This window comes from Taudactylus pleione, unplaced genomic scaffold (assembly GCF_031769625.1).
Source record: "Taudactylus pleione unplaced genomic scaffold, aTauple2 ptg000089l, whole genome shotgun sequence".
Lineage (NCBI taxonomy): Eukaryota > Metazoa > Chordata > Amphibia > Anura > Myobatrachidae > Taudactylus > Taudactylus pleione.
In genome coordinates, this window is record NW_028284491.1 from 13821633 (window position 1) to 13847164 (window position 25532).

At 44.1% G+C, this 25532-nt stretch overlaps 1 protein-coding gene across 2 annotated transcripts; it reads right to left on the reverse strand.

Annotated features, from left to right (window-relative positions):
- Positions 1–1762: 1762 nt before the first annotated feature.
- Positions 1763–17897, reverse strand: NFE2 (nuclear factor, erythroid 2). Of its 2 annotated transcripts, none has more exons than XM_088469295.1 (3): positions 17848–17897; positions 5861–6034; positions 1763–2881 (listed from the first exon to the last, which is right to left on the reverse strand). In XM_088469295.1, exons 2-3 carry the CDS (start codon positions 5930–5932, stop codon positions 1841–1843), a joined length of 1113 nt encoding a protein of 370 aa, XP_088325421.1. In that variant the 5' UTR covers positions 5933–6034; positions 17848–17897; the 3' UTR covers positions 1763–1840. The 2 variants fall into 2 exon arrangements, with proteins under 2 accessions (XP_088325421.1, XP_088325420.1); XM_088469294.1 differs by lacking the exon at positions 17848–17897 and adding an exon at positions 6696–6717.
- Positions 17898–25532: the final 7635 nt, after the last annotated feature.

Consider the following 25532-nt stretch of genomic DNA (forward strand, 5'->3'; position numbering starts at 1 on the left):
CGTCGCAAGCCATCATCATAGACGCTCGCTATAGCTGTGGGTGGTCACCCACAGCTATGCGAGCGTCCATGAGGCCGTTCCAAGTTGAGGAAGGAGGGCCCTGATTCAGAGCGAGCGCTCTGGTCAGAGCGTTCGGCTCTGAATCAGGCTCTCTGTCCTCAGCACCCCAAACAGTGCATGTTTTCCAGGTCTCACAGAATCACAAGTGAAATAATTAGCTCCACCTGTGGAGCTTTTAAAATGTGTCAGTGAGTAATGACTGCACCTGTGTACCTGCTCGGTGACCTGGAAAATGTGAACTATGGGGTCCTGAGGACCGAGTTTGAGAACCACTGGCCTAGGGGCAGGATGCTGCTTCCACTCAGCTCAAGCATGGGGTGTAGTAAAGCAGTAGTTCTCAAACTCGGTCCTCAGGACCCCACACAGGTTACATTTTCCAGGTCACCCAGCAGTTGCACAGGTGTACTCATTACTAGCTGACATTTGAAAAGATTCAAAAGGTGGAGGTAATTATATAACTTGTGATTCTGTGAGGAGACCTGGAAAACATGCACTGCGTGGGGTCCCGAGGACCAAGTTTGAGAAACTGTAGTAGCAGATTTAAGACTCCAAATTGCAGTCCAGTCAGAGGGCTGCATGGAGCTGGGTTGCAGTTATGGCACCTCTGGATTATATAGTGCCTAAGGTTGATTAATTTGCATGTGGATAAAATCTTGAATTAAGGTTGTAATCAAAGTAATTAAAAAAATGTGTGAACGTGCTGTGGTATATTGGAAATATCATGTGACATTATTATCAATACTTTTTATAGCGCACACATTCTGCAACCCTTTACAGAGAATATTTGCACATTCACATCAGTCCCTGCCCCAATGGAGCTTACAATCTATTCCATACCACACACATACTAGGGTTATTTTTACATTAGACAATTATATTATGAATTTATATATAGCCCATTTGTTTTTCTGATTTAGCATCCACTTGTGCTGAATTTCTTACTGATTTTTTTTTTTTATACTCATCAATGCAGTCATCCCAGGTAATTGCAATAGGAAGTGTGAAGATCAAGAACAAAGTACTAAAAGGCCTATGAGCAGCTTGTTGAATAATGTACATTGATCCAAATGCACAGTTTATAACTTTGATGTTGTGAAACTAGAAGTCCCAGCTTATTCTCCCACCGATCTGCTGATAGAGCATGCTGGAACTTGTAGTTTCTCAAAACGTGGTCAGGTCTGTAAATTTATGCTGAAATTTAAGTGGGAGACTAGTTTTACAATCCACATCACTATAGAATTTAATTGGTACAATATTTAAAATGCTTAGGTTGTGGTAGTTAATTGTTAGAGGACCTTTGCTGTTTATGTTAACTATATTAAGCCAACAAGCTTCCTTCTATGAGAGGTCTATCATCACTGTTCCCATACACATTTGTGTTTTGCTCTATTCTTGGATATTTGTTCCTGCTTTGTCATCATATCAGAGCTGTGTACAATCCTACTAGCGACATACAATTGAGGGTGCAGTATCAGAACCAGCACCTCTTGTTAGGTTGCAGCCCTAAACAGTTTCATAAAATGAATATTTATAATTGAGACCTTTGTGTGAAGAAGAGTGTATGATGGAACAATGGCAGACCTTTGTGTGCATAATTTTTGCAAAGTAACTAATCTATCTGCATTAAACAAATACACAGTAAATAAAAATCAGGTTATTGTGCCTTTAGGCCAGTGTTCTCTGCAGACAGGTGTTTATGGGAATGAAAGTAGATTGCTTGTTAGCATCCATCCCTGTGGTACAATGAATGAGACGTTGAGTAAACATTTGAAATTCAAATCTAATTGGCAGTGAAGGAAAGATTACCATCTAGTGTCAGTTTGCGCAACAGGTCTTCTGGTTCAAGGCGACTGCCCTGATTTCTTAAAATAGTACAAACCTCTTGTTGAAGCACTTTCAAGTTGTTATTCAGATCTCCCATTATTCTTTCCACCTCCTCTCGCTCCCTACGTAATCCTTCACACTCTGACCTGAGCTGCCCTATTTCCCTTTCCAAGACGGCTATGTTCTCCATCTTGCGTTTCCGACAATTCTGAGCAGCTACTTTATTTTTGCCACGTCTGCGTATGTCTCTGACCAAAGCCATCTGTGGTTCTGTTAATGTGTAGCAAGACAGAAGTTCATTAAAATCTTCCACAGGCAGATTAACAATTCTGTCTGTGGGAAAAGGGATACGCATGGAGGCTGCCCTTCGCTCATCCCTACTGCAGACCAGTTCTTGAGACAGGGATGCCATATATGTTTGGGTTTCATGGATGTTGTGTTCCCCAATAGGCTTTCTGTTATCTGATGGCAAAGCATGTTGGTAGCCACGTGGTGGAATTAATTGTATATATTCAGACTGCAACCGATGAGTGTCTAAATTCTCTATTTCCATCGATTCTCCATCACTACAGTTCAAAGACAAACCAGAATCTGATTCAAAATCATCTTGGCTGTTACTGGGTCGGCACTGCGGATGGCCACTGCTTTGGTTAGCATCCAGCGTAATTATCTGGTCTATAGGTGCACTCATCCCATTCATAGCAATAAGCTTTGAGGGATAATGGTTAATTGGCCCCATGTGGGTGATACTCGATGAGATCAGCATTCCTGTGTACGAGGTTGGGCCATATCCAGAAGCAAAGGGTAGGGTCAGTGGATGCGGAGATTGAGAAGATATTGTGTCCATGTAAGGTCTATCATAACTTGCTGTATTGCTTGTAGTTGGTACCATGCCATCTCTTGTGAGATTGGCACAACTGCATCCGGGATAGGGCAGCATTGATGTATAACATCCATAATCGGCCTCATATGTGCAATCTGACTGCATATCCAGTCCCTGAGAAACACAAAACAAGGTTAAAAGTGACAGGCTTTCATTCAATGCTGAATTTGTTGTCTCTTGGTAATAACCAGTCCTGCAAAATGGACCTGAGTAGTTCGAACCAAGAGATTTGGTCCCCTTTCACTTCCTGACTCCCCCCCATTGAGTCATGTGGATCAGTATTTTGTGAACATCTGCAGCTTTTTTTTCCCGGAGAGAGGACTGCTGCATAATATTTTGACAATGTGTTAAGGCTTATACACACACTAGACGATGTGCTGTATGAGCGATGTTGGTGAAAGATTGCCCTGGAACTTTCCGTAGTGCAGGATAAACGATATTGGGTGTACACACTGAACGATATCATTCAGTGACGTCATCCTGCCACATCCATGAACAGGCACTGTCTGACAATATCGTCAGATTGGCCTGCATGTTTGCACGACAGCAAACAACATTAACAATCTGTGGGAGCGAGCATCTTTGGTTGTTTGGTGCATTCACTCTGGACGATATGAATGATATATCATTGGACAATATCGTTCACTTTTATCATCTAGTGTGTATGCACCATTACATGATATTTTGAAGTACAAAAACAAAGCTGGACAAATGTGCTTAAGTGAGAGAATAGAAAATGCATTTTTCTGTCCAACCATCCAACTAGTTGATTGGTTGGAATGAAAATCTGGTAAGGTATGAAAGCAAATGACAATCAGCAATTTGCTCCCAAACGCCGGAAAATGGACAAAAACTGTTTGAACAAATTGTTTAGATCAAACATTTAACAAACTTGTCTGATGACCATTTTCATCTGTTTTCTGGCATTTAGGAGCAAATTGCTGATCATCATTTACTCCCATACGTGACCAGATTTTAATTCCAACCAATCAACTAGTTGGATGGTTGGACAGAAAATCTTTACGTGTGTATGCAGCATAAGTTCCTTTCTGGTTTTAAATGGACATTATCCTAAAAAATTATGCTTTAAAATATAGGAAAACAAAGGTCCCCAACAATTCTTCTTTTGTATGGAAGTGTAATTCATGGTGGATGGCCTTGCCCAGCTCATATTAAGCTAGGAGCACTACTCTCGTTAGGTGCAAAATTTTGCAACCCCCACAGAAACTTCTAGATCTGCTGATCCATGCCCTGTCCATAGAAATATGCATTCACAAATGACATACTCATTAATGTAGCCATTCTCTAGACTAATTAGGCTGGAGACGCTTATTCAAAGTTGGATGCTATTTGTGCCTAAGCGCAAATGTAACATGTACCTGAGAAAGAGGCGACGTGAGATGCAACCAACGTGGCATAAATAACATGTGCTTCCTTCCCTCTGTACATAACAGGAGCAGTTGCCCCAGGAATACGACAGTAGGTGTACAAAAGATACAGAAATAATACACAATTCATACACATTACAGTAAATGGCCAGAAAGTGTAGATAATGAATACCCAAGTTGCACAAAATAATAAGTCCACACTAATACACACATCACCCTTCCCAAACAGTAGGAGCCACATTTTTTTTGTTAAATAAAATGTGTTCAGTCTACTGTAATCTTGCTATTATATTGCAGACATACTATATATGCATAATTGGGTGTTAGATTTATTGAGTTAATCATATGGTGCAAGCATATTCCGTTGCACTTTATCATGATGATGGCCACATCTGATTCATTAGTAATCTCTTCACAACTTGCATAAAGGGTCAAGTACCCACAAGTCACCCCTCCAAAGAGGCACATTTGTGCTTCTTGGGGAACCATCTTTGGATGCATTTTACACAACACTTACTGTACTTGGCTACATCTACACTTCAACCCCTGGTGCAGGGATCCGCAAGTGTAAAATGTCTAGTCGCCAGGGGAAAAAGATGCATATTTGCAGTAAAAAGTGTGATAGCCCTTTTACACCAGAGCTAAAACCTGGGTTATTGCAGGGTTAACTCGGGTAGCTCCTTGGTGTAAAAGGAGAGGGTTGGATTCCCGGGTGGAGTGACCCAGCAATCCAACCCAAGTAACTTGCAGAATGACCAGTGAAACCCTGCAGTGTAAACGGCGCGATCAGGGTCACGATGACCTGGAGCGTGCCGCATGCCTGCCGATTGGCCGGCTCCAGTGGCGCTTGGAGATTACGTCATCTCCAAGCGTCCACTTCTACTCCGGAAGAGCCGGGTCACTGTAGACCTGGCTCCGGTGTGGTCGGCGCCGGCTAAATTCCGGCTGATCGGTTTGGAACCCTGTTCCAACCTGAATTTAGTTATAAAAGCGGTATAAGCTGCCTTTATGTCAAACAGTAAATGTGGTACTAGAAGTTAACAAATGATAATACTAAATGCGTATTAGCTCCCTGCTTCTAAAGTTATATTTAAACAAATTTAAATTCTAAAATTTTGCCAATTGTGTCCCTTTAAAGGCGAGAGAAAGTTCAAGTCATAAATTACAGCTATGTGTGGTTATTATAAAGCAGTGATGTGTGGCTTACTAAGGTGCCTATTTATCACGGGCTGGGTGACCCCTGATAACTAAGTATCCTGGTGTGGGGAAAGCTGCTCCGAAAAGCATCTGTCCCCGCGATCCCCAACATTGCTACAGAAATAGCAGTGATCTTTGCCGATCTGGCCAACTGCACGTGCGCTTGGTCGCAGGGCACACACTATGGCAGGGGTAGATGGATCCACTCTGATTTCTCTTCACAACCCCAGACCTCTTTCCCATAGAATGGAGTGGGACTCTTGGAGCCAACGCCATCTGAAGATTGAAAGTTTTTGGAGTTTGCTTGCAGGAACCAGTTTTCTGAGTTTGCTGAATACTAGATGGCGCCTAATAATGAATAGGCCCCTAATTGAAGCAAACTAATATGGAGAATCACTAATTACCACTCGTCCGAAAAAGTGTTAATAGAAGATGTGGAAATTGTACAAAAGACATGAGGCAGGAGAGATTTGCACATAGTGAATACTGCAAACAGAATTCCACAAACCTGTAGTTCAGTGATAGACAAGATCTCCTGCCAGGTGAGATCCATGTCTGCTTCAGCACCCTGTTCTCCCATTTATGGCAGCGGTGTTCCAGATCTAGAATTTATGTGGAGGACATAAGGTGTTATCCTTCAAAACAAATAACAGGACAGCTCACAGTTCTCTGCACCCAACACCTTGAAAGAAAGAAAACATTAGAGGTGATTAGCAAAAAAAGGTAATATTACAAAAGGGAAAAACTTCTGATTTACACTATAAGACTGATTTTTTTTCAGGACAGATAGACACTAACAATATATATTTATATACAATACGGAAGAACCAGCAAAAGGTGTATCTAGCAAATAAAAGCAAGGGGCTTTGGTTCATATATTAATCATATTTAAGCTTGCAGCCTGTTGTCAAGGGACCCCAGTTCTCTGCAAGTCCTACACTACCATAAATGGCCAACACACTATTAAATTGCCATTAAATGCACTCACCACAGGTAGAGAGGGTAACAAGGACTGTCTCTTGGACCACACCCAACTAGGCCTTTTTTGATAGCCTAGATTGGAAGCAGCCATGATAGCACTAGGCAAAATTTTGATACAAAAAAAATATGCCTGCACTCGGTTTTACCCATATTGTACATGGTACCAGCTGTGTGGCAATATTAATGCCATATATGTATACAAAATAGAAAGACTTCTATCGGTGCTAATAATATACTGCAAATCTGTGTGTATCAAAACATTAAACTTGCAGCCCGTCGTCAAGGGAACCCCAATTCTCTGCAAGTTCCTACTCTAGCATATATGCCCAACACGCCATTACATTGCAGGTAAATGCACTCACCTCTCGGGTATAGAGGTTAACATCTAGACTAGGGCTAGCTTGTGAGCCACCCCCAGCTAGGCCTTTTATAGCCTTGATTGGAAACAGCCATTATAGCACTGAGAAAAATTTTGAAATAGAGAAAGAAGTATACCCACTCTCCGTTTTACCCATATTGTAGATACAGCTCTGCCGATAGCAAAAGTCTTTCTATTTTGTATACATATATGGCATTAATATTACCAGGCAACTGGATCATGTACTGTATGGGTAAAACCGATCGCGGGAGTAATTTTCTGTTCTGTCTAATCAAGGTAACCTTGAAATATTCAGCCCAATCCTATTCTGTCTCGCCAAACCCTAATGAGACATTTCTTCCAGGGAAAGTACATTTGCTTCTAATTGGAAATATGTGATTAATTTATAAAGCCAAGAGTATGTGTGAGAAAAAAACAGATCAGGAAATCTAATTACATTTTCTTTTTGTCACTTGTACATATATGATAAAGCCAAGTCACAGGGAGAGAGGCCATTCATTATTTCCTAAAAAAAATCTGCAGCACAACTGTCCCATTGAAACTGCATATAGGGGTCTATTAATAAAGCAGTGAAAAGTCCTGTTTAGCTGAAAATGGCTTTTCACTGCTTTCGGCGATTCCTAGAGGGGGTTAACATTGAGAAGGGTATTCCTTTTCAAGTGGCACCCCCACTTCCTGTATGAATCACTTCACCATACTTTTGTATGGTGAGTGCAATTCATAAAGGAACGGAAAGCTCAGCTTTCCATTCATCTGCTACGGTACAGATTCGCCATCTGAGGATGGCATAGTCTGTACCGCAAGCCGAACAGAGCAGGTAAATAGCATACTTCCCTGCTGTCTGTCCGTCACGGGTGCTGGCTCCGCCTGCTCTCGGACGCCAGCGCGGGCTCCCGATGTCTGTAATCTTACTGCTTACAGGGATCGCGGAGCGGCCGAACAGCGCCCGAAGATGCTGGACAGGTAAGTGTACATGAATGGCTACTAAACACCACTATATATCGCTTCGATGTGATGCAATATATAGTGATCGTGAGCCACTTCCTTTTCTTTATGAATAGACCCCTTAATGTACAATATAGTTTATTGATACATAGGTTGAATTCCTATGTACCATATTTGTTTGTATACAATCTAATATATCATAAATGTAATATGACAAAGGGGTAGATGTACTAAGCCTTGGAAAGAGATAAAGTACCAAACAATCAGCTCCAAACTGTTAGTTTACAGGCTATGGGCACGATTCTATTCAACGCGATGTAAATAGCGCCGGGAGTGAGCTCCCGAAGCTATTCAATACACCGCGCTGCCAAGTCCGACTAATGATTTCTTCTCTCATCCCTCCGGGGATGAGAGAAGAAATCCGACAAAAGTCCCGGCGCGAGGCTGTTTTCTGCCCTTCGCGCCTGGAAAACAGCCTCGCGCCGGGAAGTTAGGTCGGGGAATGCCCGTTATCGCGCCTAAACACCCTGTTTAAAGGCGCGAGAACCAGCCTTCCCCGACCTAACAACGCGATGAATTGAATAGCTCCGGGAGCTATCTCCCGGCGCTATTTACATCGCGTTGAATAGAATCGTGCCCTTTGTTTGAAAAATGATAGAAACTGATTGGTTGGTACTTTAGTTCTCTCCAAGGCTTAGTATATATACATTTCAGACTGAGGGGGAGATGTACTGATCGCAACGCTATAACTCTTCCAGCACATCTGCCGGAAAACTCCCCCATCCTGCGATCCCCGACAGCCCACTGTGCATCAGCCTAGTGCTGATGCGCTGTGTCTCCCTTCCTTGCTGGCTCCACTGGACATGGGCGAGATTTCGCTTGCAGCCTGGACCCGGCAACCGCCGGAGCAGGGACAGTGCTGTCCCTGCTGTGGTGATAGAGTAAACGACAGTTGCAGCTGTTGAAATCGATAGCTGTCGAAATCCATAGCTGCAGCTGTTGGAATAGTCAGTGCCACTGACTGTTCATACTTTGCCCAGCACATCATAGCGGCTATCTTGTAGATAGCAGTGCTGATAATGACAGGGGCGCATACATGGTTGAGAAGTGGTATAGGCGCACATGTGCGCTGATACCACTTCCCCATATGGGCCTCTCATACATCCCCTGAAAAAGACACCATGTGGCACATATGAAAATATGTAACATGGTAATCTAGAGCTGATGTCCAACTCTGCATAGCATGGTTCTGTCAACATACCCTCACTGAACTTTGCCTATATGAGAAAGCCCTGTTAATCCAGTTCCTTCTCTTCAGTACCAAGTGTAGATGCAATTGAAATGCATACTTGTGTGCGTACAGTTCCTTAGCATGTGCAGTGTGAATACATGCCAGATATGCTGCACCAACAGACGTACAATCAACTTTGCATCAACTCGTATCACCAACTACCAAGATCTAGCAAAGTGCCTGTATCTATGAATATGTATCTCCCACCAATTGACACAATTGCTATACCTCCATCACTAGTGTAACTTCCACACACACACATTTTTTACCTTCATTTTTGTACATAATTTTTTTAAATTATGATTGTCTGCATCACAGTTCTCAACTCCAGTCCTCGAGTACCACCAACAGGTCATGTTTTGTGGAATTCTTTCATCATGCACAGGTGACTTAATCTGCTGGGTCAGTAATTATCCCACCTGTTCCCACAGAAAGAAATCCAGAAAACATGACTTGTTAAGAAAAATCCAAGGTTTAGTTTGAGAACCACTGATCTACATTGCTGCGTAATATGACAGCGCTTTGTAAATTAAAGATCATAATGACAGGAATATTTAAAACTTGACTTGTTGAGGCATACAGTTGATAACTGTACAACAAATTAATACTTTTAATTTGTTTCCTTTCTAAGAATAGTCATAATTACTAATTTGAGGTCAAGAAAAACTAAAATTATTTCAGAATGTTTTTACTAGCTCTAATTTTTGAGCTACACTACTTGCACTATACTGTATGCACATTAGTTATATAGTCATAGTGAAAAGCTATTTTAAAATAATCTGATATTTTCTTGATAGAAAATAAATAACAGTTGTTTGAATTCAATAAATCACAAATAAGAACACAAAACGAAACAAACATACAGCATACAAAACAAACATACAGCATACGAAAGTACTATCTAATATAGTGGCCTATTCATGGGGGTGCTTTCTCTTTGCTTGTCGCTTGTACTCCTCTTCTGGGGCATCTCTTGTCACTATCCAACAGTAGTGATTCACCTTCCCTGATATCTTTGTTCCATTGCTGAAATGTCTTGGAGGAATCGCTCACTATGCTTGTCACTCAGTGCACCACAGTTATCTTGTGTGGGTAATCCTGTGACTCACTTATATTTGAATAAGGGAGGGGACAAATAACTGATTCATTTAAATGGATCATTAGGCCCCGCCCCCTCTGCGCAGAACGCAGATTGCTGGTAAGATTCTCTCCATTCTGCCCACTTCACTAGGAATACCCCTACATCGTCATAAATGGGCTATATCTCACAACTCTGAGCTAACTGAGAGTTTTAAATGTCCTATTCATTCTTTACATACTGAAATCAATTAGAAGTAACTATTTTCACATCGGAAACATTTTCATTGTTGTGCAGTATAATCTCTGGTCTAAATGCAGAATAAGACTTTTGTAGATAAATTGTTGAGTGAAAGCTATTGGAAAAAAGTCTGAAGTCACAATGATGATAATGTGGGAAGAGAAGAACCAAACTCTGTGATCTTTATTTCTCCAGGCAGCAATACTGGGACATTTTGAAATGTCACGGTCTGTAGCTGGAGAGCGGTGACTGTCCCATGTCTGGGAACCTCGCCATTCTGCAATCTTGGGGGAGGACCTTGTTAAGCACTACCTATAGAAAATAGAAGGGTTTGTTTGCATATTCAATTTTCTATGTCTCCAATATCTCTTAGTTTAGTTTCTGGCTCTGCCACTTCCCTGCCCTGAAGGACCTATTTTTTATTGCTCCCTTCCGTTCTATATCCTGCACTGAGTAGATAACTCTTATTATCAGAGCCCATACAGTGCCCTTAGTATAATTCTAGGAATATGCACATGTGCTTTTGTGCATTTAAAAAGATATTTAGTACGCATACTGTATAAACAATAGTAATATTACTATCAGCAGGTTTATGTACCTAGAAAGGCGCGTTTGGAAAACCATAACAAAAGTCTGCTACTAGCACATTTAAAAATTAGAATCCTTTGCCATTAATATGTAATATGTTGAGTTATAAATTGTAAAAGCCTATTCTAATCTGAGAAGAAATCATCAATAACAGGTTGATAAAGTTCGGGAATATACACAGGGCTACCGAAGCACAAATGTACCAATATTTAATATGGGAACTAAATTACAGCCATAGAATAGACTAGTGTGGCTGACATCTGTTGCAGATAAAGTACTTGAAGGGATTCTAAGAGCTAGTATTCAGATATAATTACATAAGCTGTTTATTTGCTTTAATGTGTTTCGTTTGACTGTGGCTGTACAAGAAAAATCTCTCTATATATAAAATAAAGTCCCCAGTTTAGGGGGGTCTGTCTGTTCTTGAACCACTGGATGGATTTTGATGGGGTTTTCACTATTCTATACAGCATTGTTCTAGGAAGGTTTAGATGTATGAACCATTCACCTGTGACAAAAGGGAGCCGAGCAGTGATTTTAGTGAAGCAAGTGACAGAAAACAATTGCACCACGCTGCTGTATAGGAGATGGCTAGGGTGCAGAAACAGCATGAGAGCATCTGAAACCAAAGCTTGGAATGAAGCAAGTCACAGGAAAAACTATTGTGCTGTGTCAGTGACTGACTACTGCTGCAGGGCTGAGGGCTGCACTCTGGTGAAAGCCAATCAGAGATGGCAATGTGCGCTGTTGCTTAGCAGCAGCCGAGAGTGGTAAGGGAGTCGGACTGAGCAGGGTCACGTCTGAGGCAGACAGAGTGAGAGACAGCCTCCAACGAACCCATAAAGATGCCCTGATACAGACACAGGTACCAAGCTAACAGGACATCGGACCATCGAATGATTTCCATTCGATGGTGGCAAACATCGTACCGCCACCATCAAATGGTAAAAACCATCGGAACAAAACCCTCAATGGTTAGTAACCATTGGAATCCGATGTCCATCCCTATGCTTATCCTGAAGACGGACTCCGGCTACCACTCCACCATGAAGTGCTCCCTCTCCAGCGTGATGTTCCCGCTCAGCCACATGCCCTCAGTCAGCACTGTTCTTGGACAGGGGCACCATGATGAGGAAGCCCAACAGGAAACCCTGGAAATACAGGGTACATGGTGCAAAGAGGACATTGCTCATCACCATGTTCGGCAGCCGGGGTGGGGTGTGCATAGATGCTGCGGAAATATGAACAGGTGCCCTAGCCCCGGGAACATGCTGCTAATAATGCTTACAGTAGCTGCAATATAAATCTCTCATCCATGATCCTACCCTTCCCAGCACATCTCAGTGGCAGGGCCTCAGCCAGCTGCAGAGCATCAGCAGTGGGGGTTGTGGTGATACTGGTGAGATGCAAGGGGCTGTGGTGACATAGCGTGAATTGTTATGAGATGCAGGGGGCTTTGGCGAGATGAACTTGCTCCCGTACAAAACCAGTGCAGGTCGCTAGTTATTTCATAAATTATAGCTGTTATTTTTGTTGGGATGGTTACGAGGTGGTGGCGTTTGGGATCCTGGAGGTCAGAATCCCTATGCCAACATCCTGGCAGGGTTAGAATACTGTCACTTGTTGGTCGCCTAACCCTCTTCCTACCCTAACCCTCCCTCACCGATGCTTGACCCTAACCCTCCTTAGTGCCTAACCCTCCCCCTGGTGCCTAAGCCCGCTACTTACCTTTGGGTTGCTGTCGCCAGGATTCTGACAGGTGTCGGAATTCCGGCGCCAGCATTCTGAGCGTCGGAATCCCTACGGTCTGGATATTAACCACATTCCAATTTTGTCCATCACACATTTAATCTTGCTTGATAGAAGCATGCTTCTTTGCATTGACTTTTAACTCAAATATAAGAAGTGCCAGATTAATGTCTACATGGGCCTGGAGCTGAAATTTATGAAGGTGCTATTGTGTGCTGCTGTGGCCGTTTGACTAGTGATATGGGGACGTGATCAGTGTGGTGAGGGTCTGCATGGGTTATGAGGCCTGTGCTGTGAGTGTGGCAATCTCTATAGAGAGCATAGCTGGCACCACCATGGACCTATAACAAGAAAAAAGTTTTTTTTTGTGAAAAGGTGTAAACTGTATTGTCTGCCTTTCCTAGATTGCTAGCATTGGCCCTCATTCAGAGCCGCTCGTTAGCGGCAGTACGCTCGTTCTGAGCGATGTTTGCACATCTGCGCATGCGTACGGTTTTTAGTACGCATGCGCGAACCAGTCAGTGCGGCCAAAAATCGTTGGTACGCAATATAGCGAGTGCCTGCTATTTTGAATGACAGAATGAGGCGTATGTGGGTGGTAACAGGGGAAGGTGCTTGAAAACGGGGAGTGGAGATCCGAACGCAGGCGTGCTTAAAGGTCAAAACGGGCGTTTTATGGGTGTGTATATTTAAAACAGCAGCGTCATTGTTCACGTCACTGGGTTATTTTATAGCCAGAACTGCTCGCAAATTTGTGGTAGCAAACACCAACCACAAGAATAGCGAGCAGTTCATACGCTGGTCGATGTACTCGATTAATCTAATAAATAGCGGACATGACGTAGGATGCGAGCGGCCAGGGGGCGTTTTTAACAAATAAACGAGCGTATGTTTTGCTCGCTCGTTCAGACTTAGAGGTGTGAACAGACTACAATGTGCGTACGGATCATTTGAATAGCCACCCCTTGTTTTTAAACGAACGACCGCAAATAGCGAACGGCTCTGAATGAGGGCCCTTGTTCCCTGATTATTGGCATATTTTCATAAGTGTTCATCCTACATCCATAGCCACTGCAGTAAAATATTAAATTGCCTTCTTAGCTGTTGCTAAGAAATATTGCTGCTTTGGCAATATTGGACCAGGGTGGTAAGAGGTAATTTACAGCTTTTTAGATGTTCATGTGTGAGCCGGGTTGGGCTGTCAGTTTTCCTTGTTTATAAACATATATAAATAAAGTTTAAAATAAAAAGTGTACCGCTACAATACTAGTTAAATAGGAACTGGCATGAGTAACAGTCTAATCTACTATCAAGCCCATTGCTGGTGCCTTTGTCTTATGCTGGTTAGACACTATGCAATATGTTGTTTGTTCAGCCAATGAACATATTACACAGACGGTATGTCTGTGAACGACATCCCTCACAGACATATCTGGTCGGCAGGGCTGGCTCCAGGGGTCGGAGCACCCTGTGCCGGCTCTCTACAGTGCGACCCAAAAATATGGGGGCGTGACCTAATTACCATAGGCCATGCCCCCTACATGACGTTATTTGGAGGCGTGCCCACATGGCACACCTCCAAATAACATCAGGCTGGGGGGAGCCTCACTAGCTAGGCTTCCCCCAGCCCTCTCCCGTCACTGAATGGATGCCGCACACATGCGCACAGCATCCATTCAGACTCTGGGGTTTGGCACCGCCGCACAGCTGCTGCGGTCCCCAACCTCCTGATTTGACCACCTGCGGGCCACTTCAGCGGGACAGTACTGTCCTGCTGAGATCGGGATGTTGGGGAGGGGTGCGCCCTCTATGGGTGGCGTCCCTGTTCGACCACACTGGTCGAACACCCCTGGAGCTGGCCCTGCTGGTCGGCCGAGCAGTACAGATGATGCTGATATATCTTGCGGATATATTGGTGCATCTGGCTGTATGTATGACCTGCCGATCGCCTGTACACTGGCTGCAAGAACCGCTGACACTGACATCTCAACTGGGAGGGCAAATTTAAATACCCACCCAGTTGTGATGTCAGCCCAGACCTATTGGGCGGATGATTGGTAAGTGTGTATAGCTTACCAATCGGCCGCTCAGTCGGCAGATCCATGGGTCGATGGACAAGTCAGCAAGGTGTGTACCCAGCATTGGACAACTGGAATCTCTTTCCAGGGCTGAACTTGCAGTGGGATCCAATTTGTGCTTCAGATGACCCAAGGGTGGAGCTTCGGGAGACCCAGGGTTTGAGCTTAGGGCTCGATTTAGAGCCGGTCGCTAAGAAGCGTTCGCTTGTAGCTGGCCGATTTTCGCATTCTGCGTACGCATTGAAGTGCGCGTGTGCAAACCAGTGTGAAAGATCAGGAAGCGTTCGCTCGCTGAGCATAGACAGCCCAGCTTAATGAGTGACAGGGGAGGCCGTTTGTGGGTGGTAACGGGCAGGCCACTAGAAATGGGGGAGTGGAGGTGCGAACGCAGGCATGCCTGAGAGTCTTAACGCCGTTACAGAAGCATGCATAATTAAGATGGGGTGTCATAGTACACGTCACCTGGTTGAAATTTATACTGAAGTGCTTGCAGTAGGGTATAGTCAACCTCAAGCGCTACGTTCACTTTCGATGGTACCCGATGTACCGATGGCTGCATACACTTCCTGAAGATGATGTGCGCAAGTGGACGTCTACATACATAAAGCGATCACACGCCAAGACATAGTGAGCGTGCTTATGCCTTGCCATGCGATCGCCTGCCATGCCGTCACTTAGCCGAATTTGCATACGCCGGGAGCGAGCGTACGCATCTAGCGAGCTGTCTGAATGAGCTCCTTAGAACAATCTGGGAGCAGAGCTTCAGACATGGGGAGAATAGGAAAATTCTCTTCTGGTGCCATACTGTTAATGAGCCCAAACACACTAAAAGCTCTATAGGATCTCAGCTGCCAACCTGAGTGAAAGGAATGCCACTCCTCTCCCAACAAACAATAAAACAAATAAGGACGCTTATACCCCGTGGCAATCCAACCCAGGTAAATTGCAGGGTTTAACATGGGAATGACCCGTGAAACTCTGCTGTGTACAGGATGCAACCCGGGTCACGATGACCTGGAGCGCGCCGCATGCCGGCCGATTGGCCGGCTTCCGTGGTGGTTGGAGATGACGTCATCTCCAAGCGTCCACTTCCATTCCGGAAGAGCCGGGTTATTGCAGACCCGGATCTGGTGTGAACGGCGCAGACTCTGGAATATCCGGGTCTGATCCGGTTTGGAACCCTGTTCCAGTCTCCAGGTCAGACCCGGAATTTAGGTATAAAATTTAGAATTAAATGACTAGTTTTACTAGAGCTAAAAAAAGGGATGTGGTTGCCGCCGGTCTCAATCCCGACAGGGCTATCCCGATGCCTATGTTAATCCCAACGCCGAGGACGCCAGACTGATCGTCCTCTCTGCCGGTTAAGTATACACTTAGCCCAGGAATGGGGGGGGTTAGGTTTAGGGACCCCCGGGGGGATTTAGGGTTAGGCACCCCCCCGGGAGGGTGCGTGGAGGGGGGGGGTTAGGTTTAGGCACCCATGGGGGGGAGGTTAGGGTTAGATCCCCTAAGGGAGGGTTAGTGGGGAAAAGGGTTAGGGATAGCTTAAATACTTACCCTGTCTTCCGGCGTCGGTATTACATCCGCCGGGCTTAAGTCCGGCAGTATGTCATACCGATCCCCTAAATAATACATGTACAAATACAATAGCAATAATTCTGTATGGAATATAAATAATTGAATTAATGAACTAAAAAAAAACTGTAAAAAAAGTGGATTGCTCCACATAATGGGATCTAAAAAGAGGTAGAGATGACAGTGACTGTATACTTGCCAATAATAGTAGAATATGTAAGTCTGTGGATGGTAAAGCCTCAGTAGCAATACTGTGTTTAAAATTAGGCTGAAGTGAAGAAGCTAACTTCAACCTTGTGTAGTTAAAATGGGATGTAGTCTGGAAGCTGACGGTTTAAATGCCGACCAGCGGCTTCCAGACTGCTTTATCCCGACTAGGGACGAATGACAGGCGTCTAAATCTAGACGCCAGTCATTTGCCCGACGTCTGGAGCCCAGCATCCCAATCAAGCGGATGCCGGGCGCCGCAGCGGACAGCAGCGTGGGGGGGGGGAGGGTTAGGTTTAGGCTCCCCCGGAGGGAGGTTGGGGTTAGGCACCCCCCCAGGGGACTTAGATTTAGGCAGCGGGGAAGGGGGGGGGGGTTTGGGTTAGGCACCCCTACGGAGGGTTAGGGGGGTTAGGTTAGTAAATATTTACCTTTAGGACGATCGGGATTTCCTCCTTTGTCAGGCAGCCGCTGTCGGGAATTGAACAGTACCATGCGGCCGGCGGTAATACATATCACACCCGTTAAAACAGGTTCTGAGATGGATTGGGCTCCCACTGCTGAAAGGTGTGGACACAGAGGTAATTCGCAATACAGATAAATAAGTGTCTATATGAAACTCCAGGTTACAGTTCCTGATGGGACACAATTGCTGATAGACATCACAATGATAACAATCTCCTGTGATTGTATAACTAGTGCAAAATCCTGCTGCAGAATCAGCTGCTTACCTCCTCCTGCCAGCTCAATGTAGGTGAATGGGGGCAGAGCTTTGGAAGGCCCGGGGGTGGGCAGAGTGTGGGGGGTGTCGGGTGGAAGTAAATAGGCGATGCTGAGGGTGCCTGAGTGGTTAATGTGCTGGGCTTCAGAAAGCTGTCGGTGGTGACAGGAAAACATTTGTTTTTACCTGCTAACACTACCTGTGCACTGCAGGGGATACTGTGGGCCTATTTTCAAGGGGTGGCCTGGAGCTGAAGCTCCACCGTCCCCATTGTTAATCCGGCCCTGATAAATTAACATATTGTATAATCCAAAAATGCCTCATTCATTTGTTCATTACTTATGAGACGTTGTAAACTGGAGTTTGCAAACACTTCTGTTTGGATTTTGCAAAAAGCATTTGATACTAGTCCACATAACAATATTTGTCAAGTTGTTAATTGACAGGGATCAGAATTAATCTAGCAGTACATATGTGATAGATGGACCAGATAGCCTATGTGTACAGACGACACTAAACTGTGCACAGTTATTAGAACAGGGCAAAAACTCCCCACAGAAAGATTTGGATAAAATGTCAAGGTATGCTCTAAACTGCAGATGAAGGTTAATGTAGATAAATGTAGGTTACAGCTAAGCCGTGGGAACAGTTATGCTACTTTACCATTAAATGGGATACTGTTTCACTGTCATAGTAGTCAGGTTATGGTATTCCCCAGCAAGAGAGTGTTATAAATAGATTGAATGCCTTTCCTGCAATAAATGCTACCAGAAGTTGTAAAATAAATAGCACAGATGGGTTCATTAAAACTGGAATTAAGCCGTTTGCCAATCATGTGGTCAGTTTTCATCCCACAGGAAGATTGCATTGGAGACTTCCTTTCTGGTAGTTTTATTTTGGTTTTCTTCAGTTACCATTTATAAATGGGTAAACTTGATGGGCATCACTAGCATATGTAATCATGGCCCTGTGCCCGCCCCATGACTTCATATCACATTGATATAACTAGGCCGAGAAGTCTGTGCGAATAATATAAGGGCTAGTGGTGTATGGATCACTAATCCCAACCCCCAAAGCATGGGCGTAACTACCATAGGTGCAAGGGGTGCAGCTGCTATGGGACCCAGAGCTGAGGGGAGCCTGTCTTTCTTGTCAAAGTTTACATGTGTTATATACAATTTTGCACCATTGGGGGCCTTCAAATACCTAGTTACGCCCCTGCCCCAAAGTAAGCATGTTTCTTCTGCGACCAGTCTGTCTATTTATTTATTTATTTGCTTTGTGGATACAAACGATACAAATACATGTTTATATAATTGAGGTACTTATGTTGTTATATATAGATGCATTAAATAATTAGCACATTACAGTGTTGAAAAGTAGTTTGAGATGAACTACATCAGGGGTAGGCAATGTGTAGCACTCCAGCTGCTGTGAAACTACACATCCCAGCATGCCCTGCCCAGTTTTAATACATCCTAACAGCAAAACTATAGCAGTACATGCTGTGATGTGTAGTTCCACAGCAGCTGGAGTGCCACACTCCTGAAGTAGATCACATAAGGTGGGTGAGATTGTAGTACTGGAACTTGGAGGGCTATGTTATAAATATTCCTATAGGACACAAACGCCAATACTACTAATATATGGTCAGTGTGCTAGGCAAAACCAGTGACGGTGGCTGCTGCTGTCAATCATTAAATATGTGGATAGACAGAAGCGGAATCCAGTCCACCACCACATAACTGAACCTAAGGATGTACAGGTAAGCAGGGAAGGAAAATATGCCCAGACAACCATACCATTCGCATGCCGCAGGCTCACGCACAGGGGGAAAAGGGTGTGGCGACAGGTCTTGGGGGCGACGTGGCACACCCCATCTAAACATTCCAGCCAAGCAGAGCGCCGGGAGGTGGAGCTGCTCAAAACATCCAGGCGTTGGACAGGCCCATCAGGCCGTGCAGGTAAACACAACTTACTTGCTGAATTTCACATTAAGAAACTTTTTGCCTATGGCTGGCATAAAAAAAAGCGCCGTGATTCAAAAAAAAGTTTGGGAACCTCTGATCTTTTGTGCTCTTCTCTCACCTACAGATATATAAACATAAAGGTGTACAGTGGCCCTGATTCAGAGCCGGACGCTCTTACACAGCGCACGTTCTGAATCAGGGCGGCATTTTTTTTTTGAGCTGGCCGCTCGCTAAGCTGTGGGTGACCACCCATAGCTTTTGCGAGCGGCCAGGTGATGGTCACGACCATCGGGCTTGCGACGAGACCCTTGTGGTAGGGTCTCGTCCATCGCAAGCCCCAGTGGACTTCCTGCTCTAATAGAGCAGGAAGTCCACCTACTGACATCACTAAGTGAAGGCGTTCCTCACTAGTGAAGGCGTTCCTCGAGAACGCCTCAGTTTGTCCAGCCACCCCCCCTGCCCACCTCCAAAAGGGGTCTGAATCAACCCCTGAATATGCTAATTATTTACATTTCAAACTTTTGAAAAACAGGGTTACTTCCTAAAGGTGCATGTAGTTTAAACCATAACAAGAATCAGTAAATTTAAACTGTCTAGTACACGTTAGTCAATGTCTGATTGTTTTTTATAGTTTTAGCCTAGCCACACGCATAGCTAGGTTGAGTTGTAGATGCTTTCTCTTTGGGTGATCAATGGAATGGTAGGGATTGCCCTCAACCATTAATGGTTAGAAGCCATCAATGGTCATCATTCGATGGCCAATTGATTTACTATCGATGACGGAGAATCAAATAGTTTCTCACCATCAATAATAGCTATGGGCCTCCAGTCAATGGTTTTCATTTTACACTGGCGACCAATAATAGCCCTGCATTGCAGTGCCAGCTTCGAGTCCTCTAGGTAGTGTGTAGCATTACATACAGTTAGTGTTGTGTTGTAACAGTTCATCAGCGCTGTTGGGATGGGTGGGTGGGCCTGCTGCCGCCTCCCTCTTCCACCCTCTTCTAGCTATGTGTTCTGACTTGATAGCATCAGCTGTCAGTCAGCAGCCCCACCCACTCTCTCATTCATAGACGGGCAAGGCAGCTTGACTGCACTAGTGCACTCGCTTGTTCGCATGCGGTGAACGCATGGGATTCGGGAATCTGCAGTATGCATGCATGAAACTTTGATGGTAGGAACTATTGATGGTATGACATTGCATAGTTTCATACCATCGATGATTCCTCTCTTTTTCATTGATGGCAATCATCAATGGGTTGCCGTGTGTTAAACCATAGTTTACAAGGCGGGGAAAAGGCTAATTAATTGAAAAGATATTCCCCAACCAGTGCAATGAATTAGCTGCAGGGTATATTTTGTGGCTAATTGAATTTCCCCCATATAGTTGAGCCATTTTGAGTCATGAGTTCCAATGATTATTTTTTCTACCCACAAAGGTACCAGACAAGGCAGCAATCCTAGGCGCACTACATAGGGGACTTCCTTTTACAATTTTAATTTACAATTAGTCTGGAGTAGATATTGGTGAGTTATGAGTATTTTGGGTTTGAATAAGTACAAAAGAGTATTTATAAAGGGAATCATTTATTGTGTACCGCCTATAGGCAATGGTAGTGGCAATCCTACTGTGACTATCCATTCTTGTTTCAATTCCAACATATATGATAGCTGTCTTTGTTGACCTGGCATAGCACAGAAGCTTAACCTGCCACCAGTGATATCACACTCAACCTTATTTAGCTCCAAGGTGCAAGATATAACTTACATCAGGGGCGTATTTATAATGGGTGCAGGGTGTGCGGTGCACACGGGCACCTGGGTACTGCTGCTGTCAGTTTGCTGATGGCAGCCGGTGAGAGAGGAGAGGGCCCCTGATGGGGATTGTACAAGGGCCCCTCCTCTCTTAATACGCCCCTGACTTACATAGCTAACATTTGCCAATACTACACATTTAAATGAGCTATGCTTGCAAATGACATTACCCAGATTGTCTTCATAACATTCATCTAGTATGTGTAACATCTTGGTAAATTAAATATTATTAGTCCCATTCTAGACCATCGTACTGTGTTCAGGGGAGGGCTGGGCCAGCGGGCATGTGCCCCCTGGGCCAGTTCTGGTTTTGGGTAATGCTACCTTTAGCTACATACAAGTCAAGGCACCTGTGAGTGTGAGACAAGTAATAGATGCCCCTTGGCTACTTCTATTATGCTAATTTATAAAAGATAATCGAAGCAGCCCGGGGTATTATTAACCTGACTTTCTGCCCGCTAGTATTGGCCATAAACTCTGTGACTGCATAATTGTTGATATGTAGTTAAATGGTTAATCGCTATGTGCTGTCTCTTAACTGTTATTGTGCATGATTAATCCATCTATAAAACATCACATGTCTGAACAAATATTCACCAGACTTAAAGGTCAGACTAATGAGACTTCAGGTACTTGTTTACAAACTTCAAAACTTGTTTACATGCCTCTATAAAAGGACCTGCTTGTACACAAGATTGTCACTGTGTTATTGGAGCATCACAGTGCTGTATGGTGTAAGTACTTAGCCCAAGAGGGTTTGATATTTTAACGTACTGACTGCTGTTTGTTTTCTATTATGTGTATCCTGTTATATTCAATAAAACCTACTCTGGTCTGGAAGTGTGGACTAACTTCCTTGCTCACATCTGCTACGCACCTACCAACCGGATATGCTGGTATACCCAGTAGATGGCTGCTAGCACACTGATTGTTGTGTGGCTAAAACTGCCTATCTGAAGAGAGGAAGCTGTTTATTAGGTATGATGCATTCCAGCACAGCCAAACTTCTTTTCCAATGCAAGTAGTCCTCAGAGATCCGGTGTCTAATTTTGTCACCAGTAGAGATTGCAGGGGCAGAGTGGTCATCAGATATTAAACAATTAACTACTGTAATTTATTGAACTGTATATTCTACTTGATGCATTGAAAGGCCACCAAATGTAAAACCATCAGAGTTTTGGGGTCTGCATTGTAAGGCCTTCAGAGTCTGCCATTTATAATGGCCCCCAGAAATGGCCTGCTATTGAATAGTCATTTCCAGTATGCATTTGTGTTATAACTAGTGTTCATGGGGCCTGGCTCAAAGTTGTACGCTATTGCCACTGCAGCTGCGATCACGTATGCAGCTGCTGTTCGAAATGTCGTAGCTGTGAGGATCAGTATTGAGACACCCACAAGCGTCTTTACACATCTGTGTACAAAGATGCAGCATCGGTCGCAGATCGTTTGCTGTTAGTAGTTCTGACTAACTCTATGGTTGTGCAGAATGGCCGCAGGAGCTGAGATGCCGGAGCCATGTTTACTGAGTACAGGATCGCAGATGCAGGATGTGACACGCCCCTGAAATGGTCACGACATGCCTACGTTTTTAGCCAACAGTCCCCGTTACCACCTCCAAACACTCCCTCACTGTCAATCATACTGCGAATAACTACTCACTGTGAGCGACTATTTTAATGTACCTTGATGCATGTGCAGTGCGACTCAGACGCATGCGCAGACGGATGATAATCTCTCAACTGCGAATACATCGGCGTAGTGTACATCTCTGAACCAGGCCCCTTAAAGTAGGAATCACTAGAAAACCCTCAGTATTATATATTGATCTATAAATGTTCACTGTATGTAAGGTGTTAAAGATGCTCTCTGTATTGCATATTGGTCATTTAGATGCTCCCTGTATTGTATATCGGTCACTAGAACACTGTATTAAATAGCAGTTATTAAGATACACTATGAGGCTGAAGCTGAGCTGAACATACACCTGTTTGCAGAGCATATTTTGTACACTGCACCTGCTCATGCATTTACGGGCACTGCAGAGTCCAACATATTTCAATTGTATCTACAGTTACGAACAAAGAGGCGTAATGGGGCATTCTCACATGGGCAAGCTATGTATAGTTGGACGTAAATAAATATATAGGCCTGTTTGGAGGAATAACTCTTGCACCTTGTGTAGGGTAGATGCAAGTAGTGGGTGGGTGCATTACAACATACGCACAACTCTGCATAGGGCACATATATAGTTTCATGCATACAGTGTGTGAGCAACATGTGACCAATATATTTCCAACTCTGCATCAGGCCCAATACTGTAACTGTTACTAAAATCCTCCAGTTGTTTTATAGCAGTCACTAAGATGCTCTGTATTTTATGGAGTCGGTAAGATGCTTTCTATTTACATTACAGTCCCAAAGGCATACTTGCCGACAATCAGCTCCCTCCTTCCAGGAGGGAGCTGATTGTCGGCTAACAGCGGGGGGCGTGTCTGAATATCTGTGACACATTGGGGGCCAGGTTCGGGTCGGGGCCGCACGATAGCGTCGTCGTGGTCCCGCATATTCTTCACATTGCCGTTATTTTCGGCACTGTGAAGCAGGGGGCAGGGCCACGATGTCACGATTCAGTGCGAATCATGTCAAGGGCCCCCCCGCTGTGGGGATTTTCAGTGTATTCTGGAGGGAGGTCGGGAGGGTTTGGGGAATGTCGGGAGGCTTGCCTGCCTTTTCGGGGGGCCGGGAGCGGCACCCGAAAATCGGGAGGGTAGGGAAGATTGCCCAAAGGTGCTCTCTGTATTATACAGCAGTCCCTACAATGCTCTCTGTATGGTATTAGTGGTCACTAGAATAGTCACTGTATTGAGGAGCTGTGCTGCATTTGCTTATACTGTAGCTCTTTTACATAAGAATTATTAAAATATTTTATTGGTTAAATAAAATCACACTCACATTAAGCAAAGCAGGTATGTACGTTTTTTCTCACTCAAGCCAGGTTGTACTAACAATAAAATGCAGTAAAACCTCCAAAACCTTAGCGTTTTTGGAAGTTTGACTGCATTTGCTATATGTATCAAGCTCTAGAAAAAGTTTTGGCATTGGCATTGCCAAATAGATGCCTGTGGGCTTCTTTCCGGACCATTCCCTGAAAGGGATCCCCTCCCTGGGCCCTCCCCGCGGCAAACGCATGCACTGGCCGACATTGCACATGTGCAGTAGGACTCTCGGGTGATAACCCTGAAAGTCCTAACACTGGAAATGACACTGGTCTTATCGGAAGATCTGTTCTTTGCAGGTTTATTGTACATGCATACAGTTTTAATAAACGCTGCCATGCATGCGATAAGTGGCGGGAATGTATCGCATCCAAAATTCAATGCCTGATACATCCCACCCCCTCACACTTTCCAGTTATGGAGTGCTGATAGTAGAGCCAGGGCCACCAGCTTGTATTTTTTCATCCAGGCCAAAAATTTATAAACTACTACTTGACTATTATATTTCATTCTGCCTAAACACCACAGTTACACTCTGGACCTAGGTCTTGCTGCATTGCATGATTAGATCATAAACTAGAAACCCGCTGTTTCCCAGCAGATATATTCCCGTTTGTCTCAATATGATATTTGCAACATAAAACTTCAGAATAACAAAAGCAGCATAGCCCCAACACTCACACTGGTCATTCAAGTTACAATATCTTACAAAAGTTACCACATAACAGTATAGAATGTGGATGTTTTGTTACCCCATGGCTCTGCCTTGTATCGTTTATCACACAGCAGCATGTAAAAATGCTGCTACCACCAAAATAAAAATAAATTATTTCCCATTCAGGTATTTATTGCTTCAGAATCGTATCAACACTTTCTCAGAGACTGGGTCTGGTTTTATGTAGTTTGTCCGGTCACTTTCATTCATGTTAGAGCAAATTGTTTAAACAGATGTTTTGTATGCTGGAAATACAATTTTTTTCAGTTATTGCATAATGGTCTATGAAAGTTGTGACACTGAGTAGACTTGGCTAAGTGAATACACTCTGTAAGAGCAGGTAAAATATAAAGAGTAGAGCACAGATTCTCAAACTCAGGACCCCAAACAGTGCATGTTTTTCAGGTCTCCTCACAGAATCACAAGTGAGATATTAGCTCCACCTGTGGATCTTTTAAAATGTGTCAGTTAGTAATGAATACACCTGTGCACCTGCTGGGCAGGGCCGGTGCAAGGTTTCCGAGTGCCCTAGGCAACATTTCACCAACTGCCCCTGCTCCCTCCAATTCATAATATGCCACGCATCAGTCTCCCCAGTTAAATAAAATGCCACACAGCAGTGTCCAAAAATTCATAATATACTATATAGAATATTACACACAGCAGAGCGCCAAAATCATAATGTACCTCATAACACTACCGCAAATACATAATATGCCACACAGCTGTGCCACAAAATCATTATATGCCACTCAGCCATACGTTTTGCCATGAATTTTTTTTTTGTAGACTCAGCGGCGCCCTCCATTGGCCGACGCCCTTAGGCGGTTGCCTAATGGTAACACCGACCTT

Bases quoted from the DNA above. Each gene is read 5' to 3' on its own strand.
- NFE2 (XM_088469295.1), bottom strand. From the start codon at position 5,932: ATGGGAGAACAGGGTGCTGAAGCAGACATGGATCTCACCTGGCAGGAG. The intron at 2,882-5,860 runs GTTTGTGGAATT...TGTGTTTCTCAG, and splicing joins TGTCTATCACTGAACTACAG to GGACTGGATATGCAGTCAGA.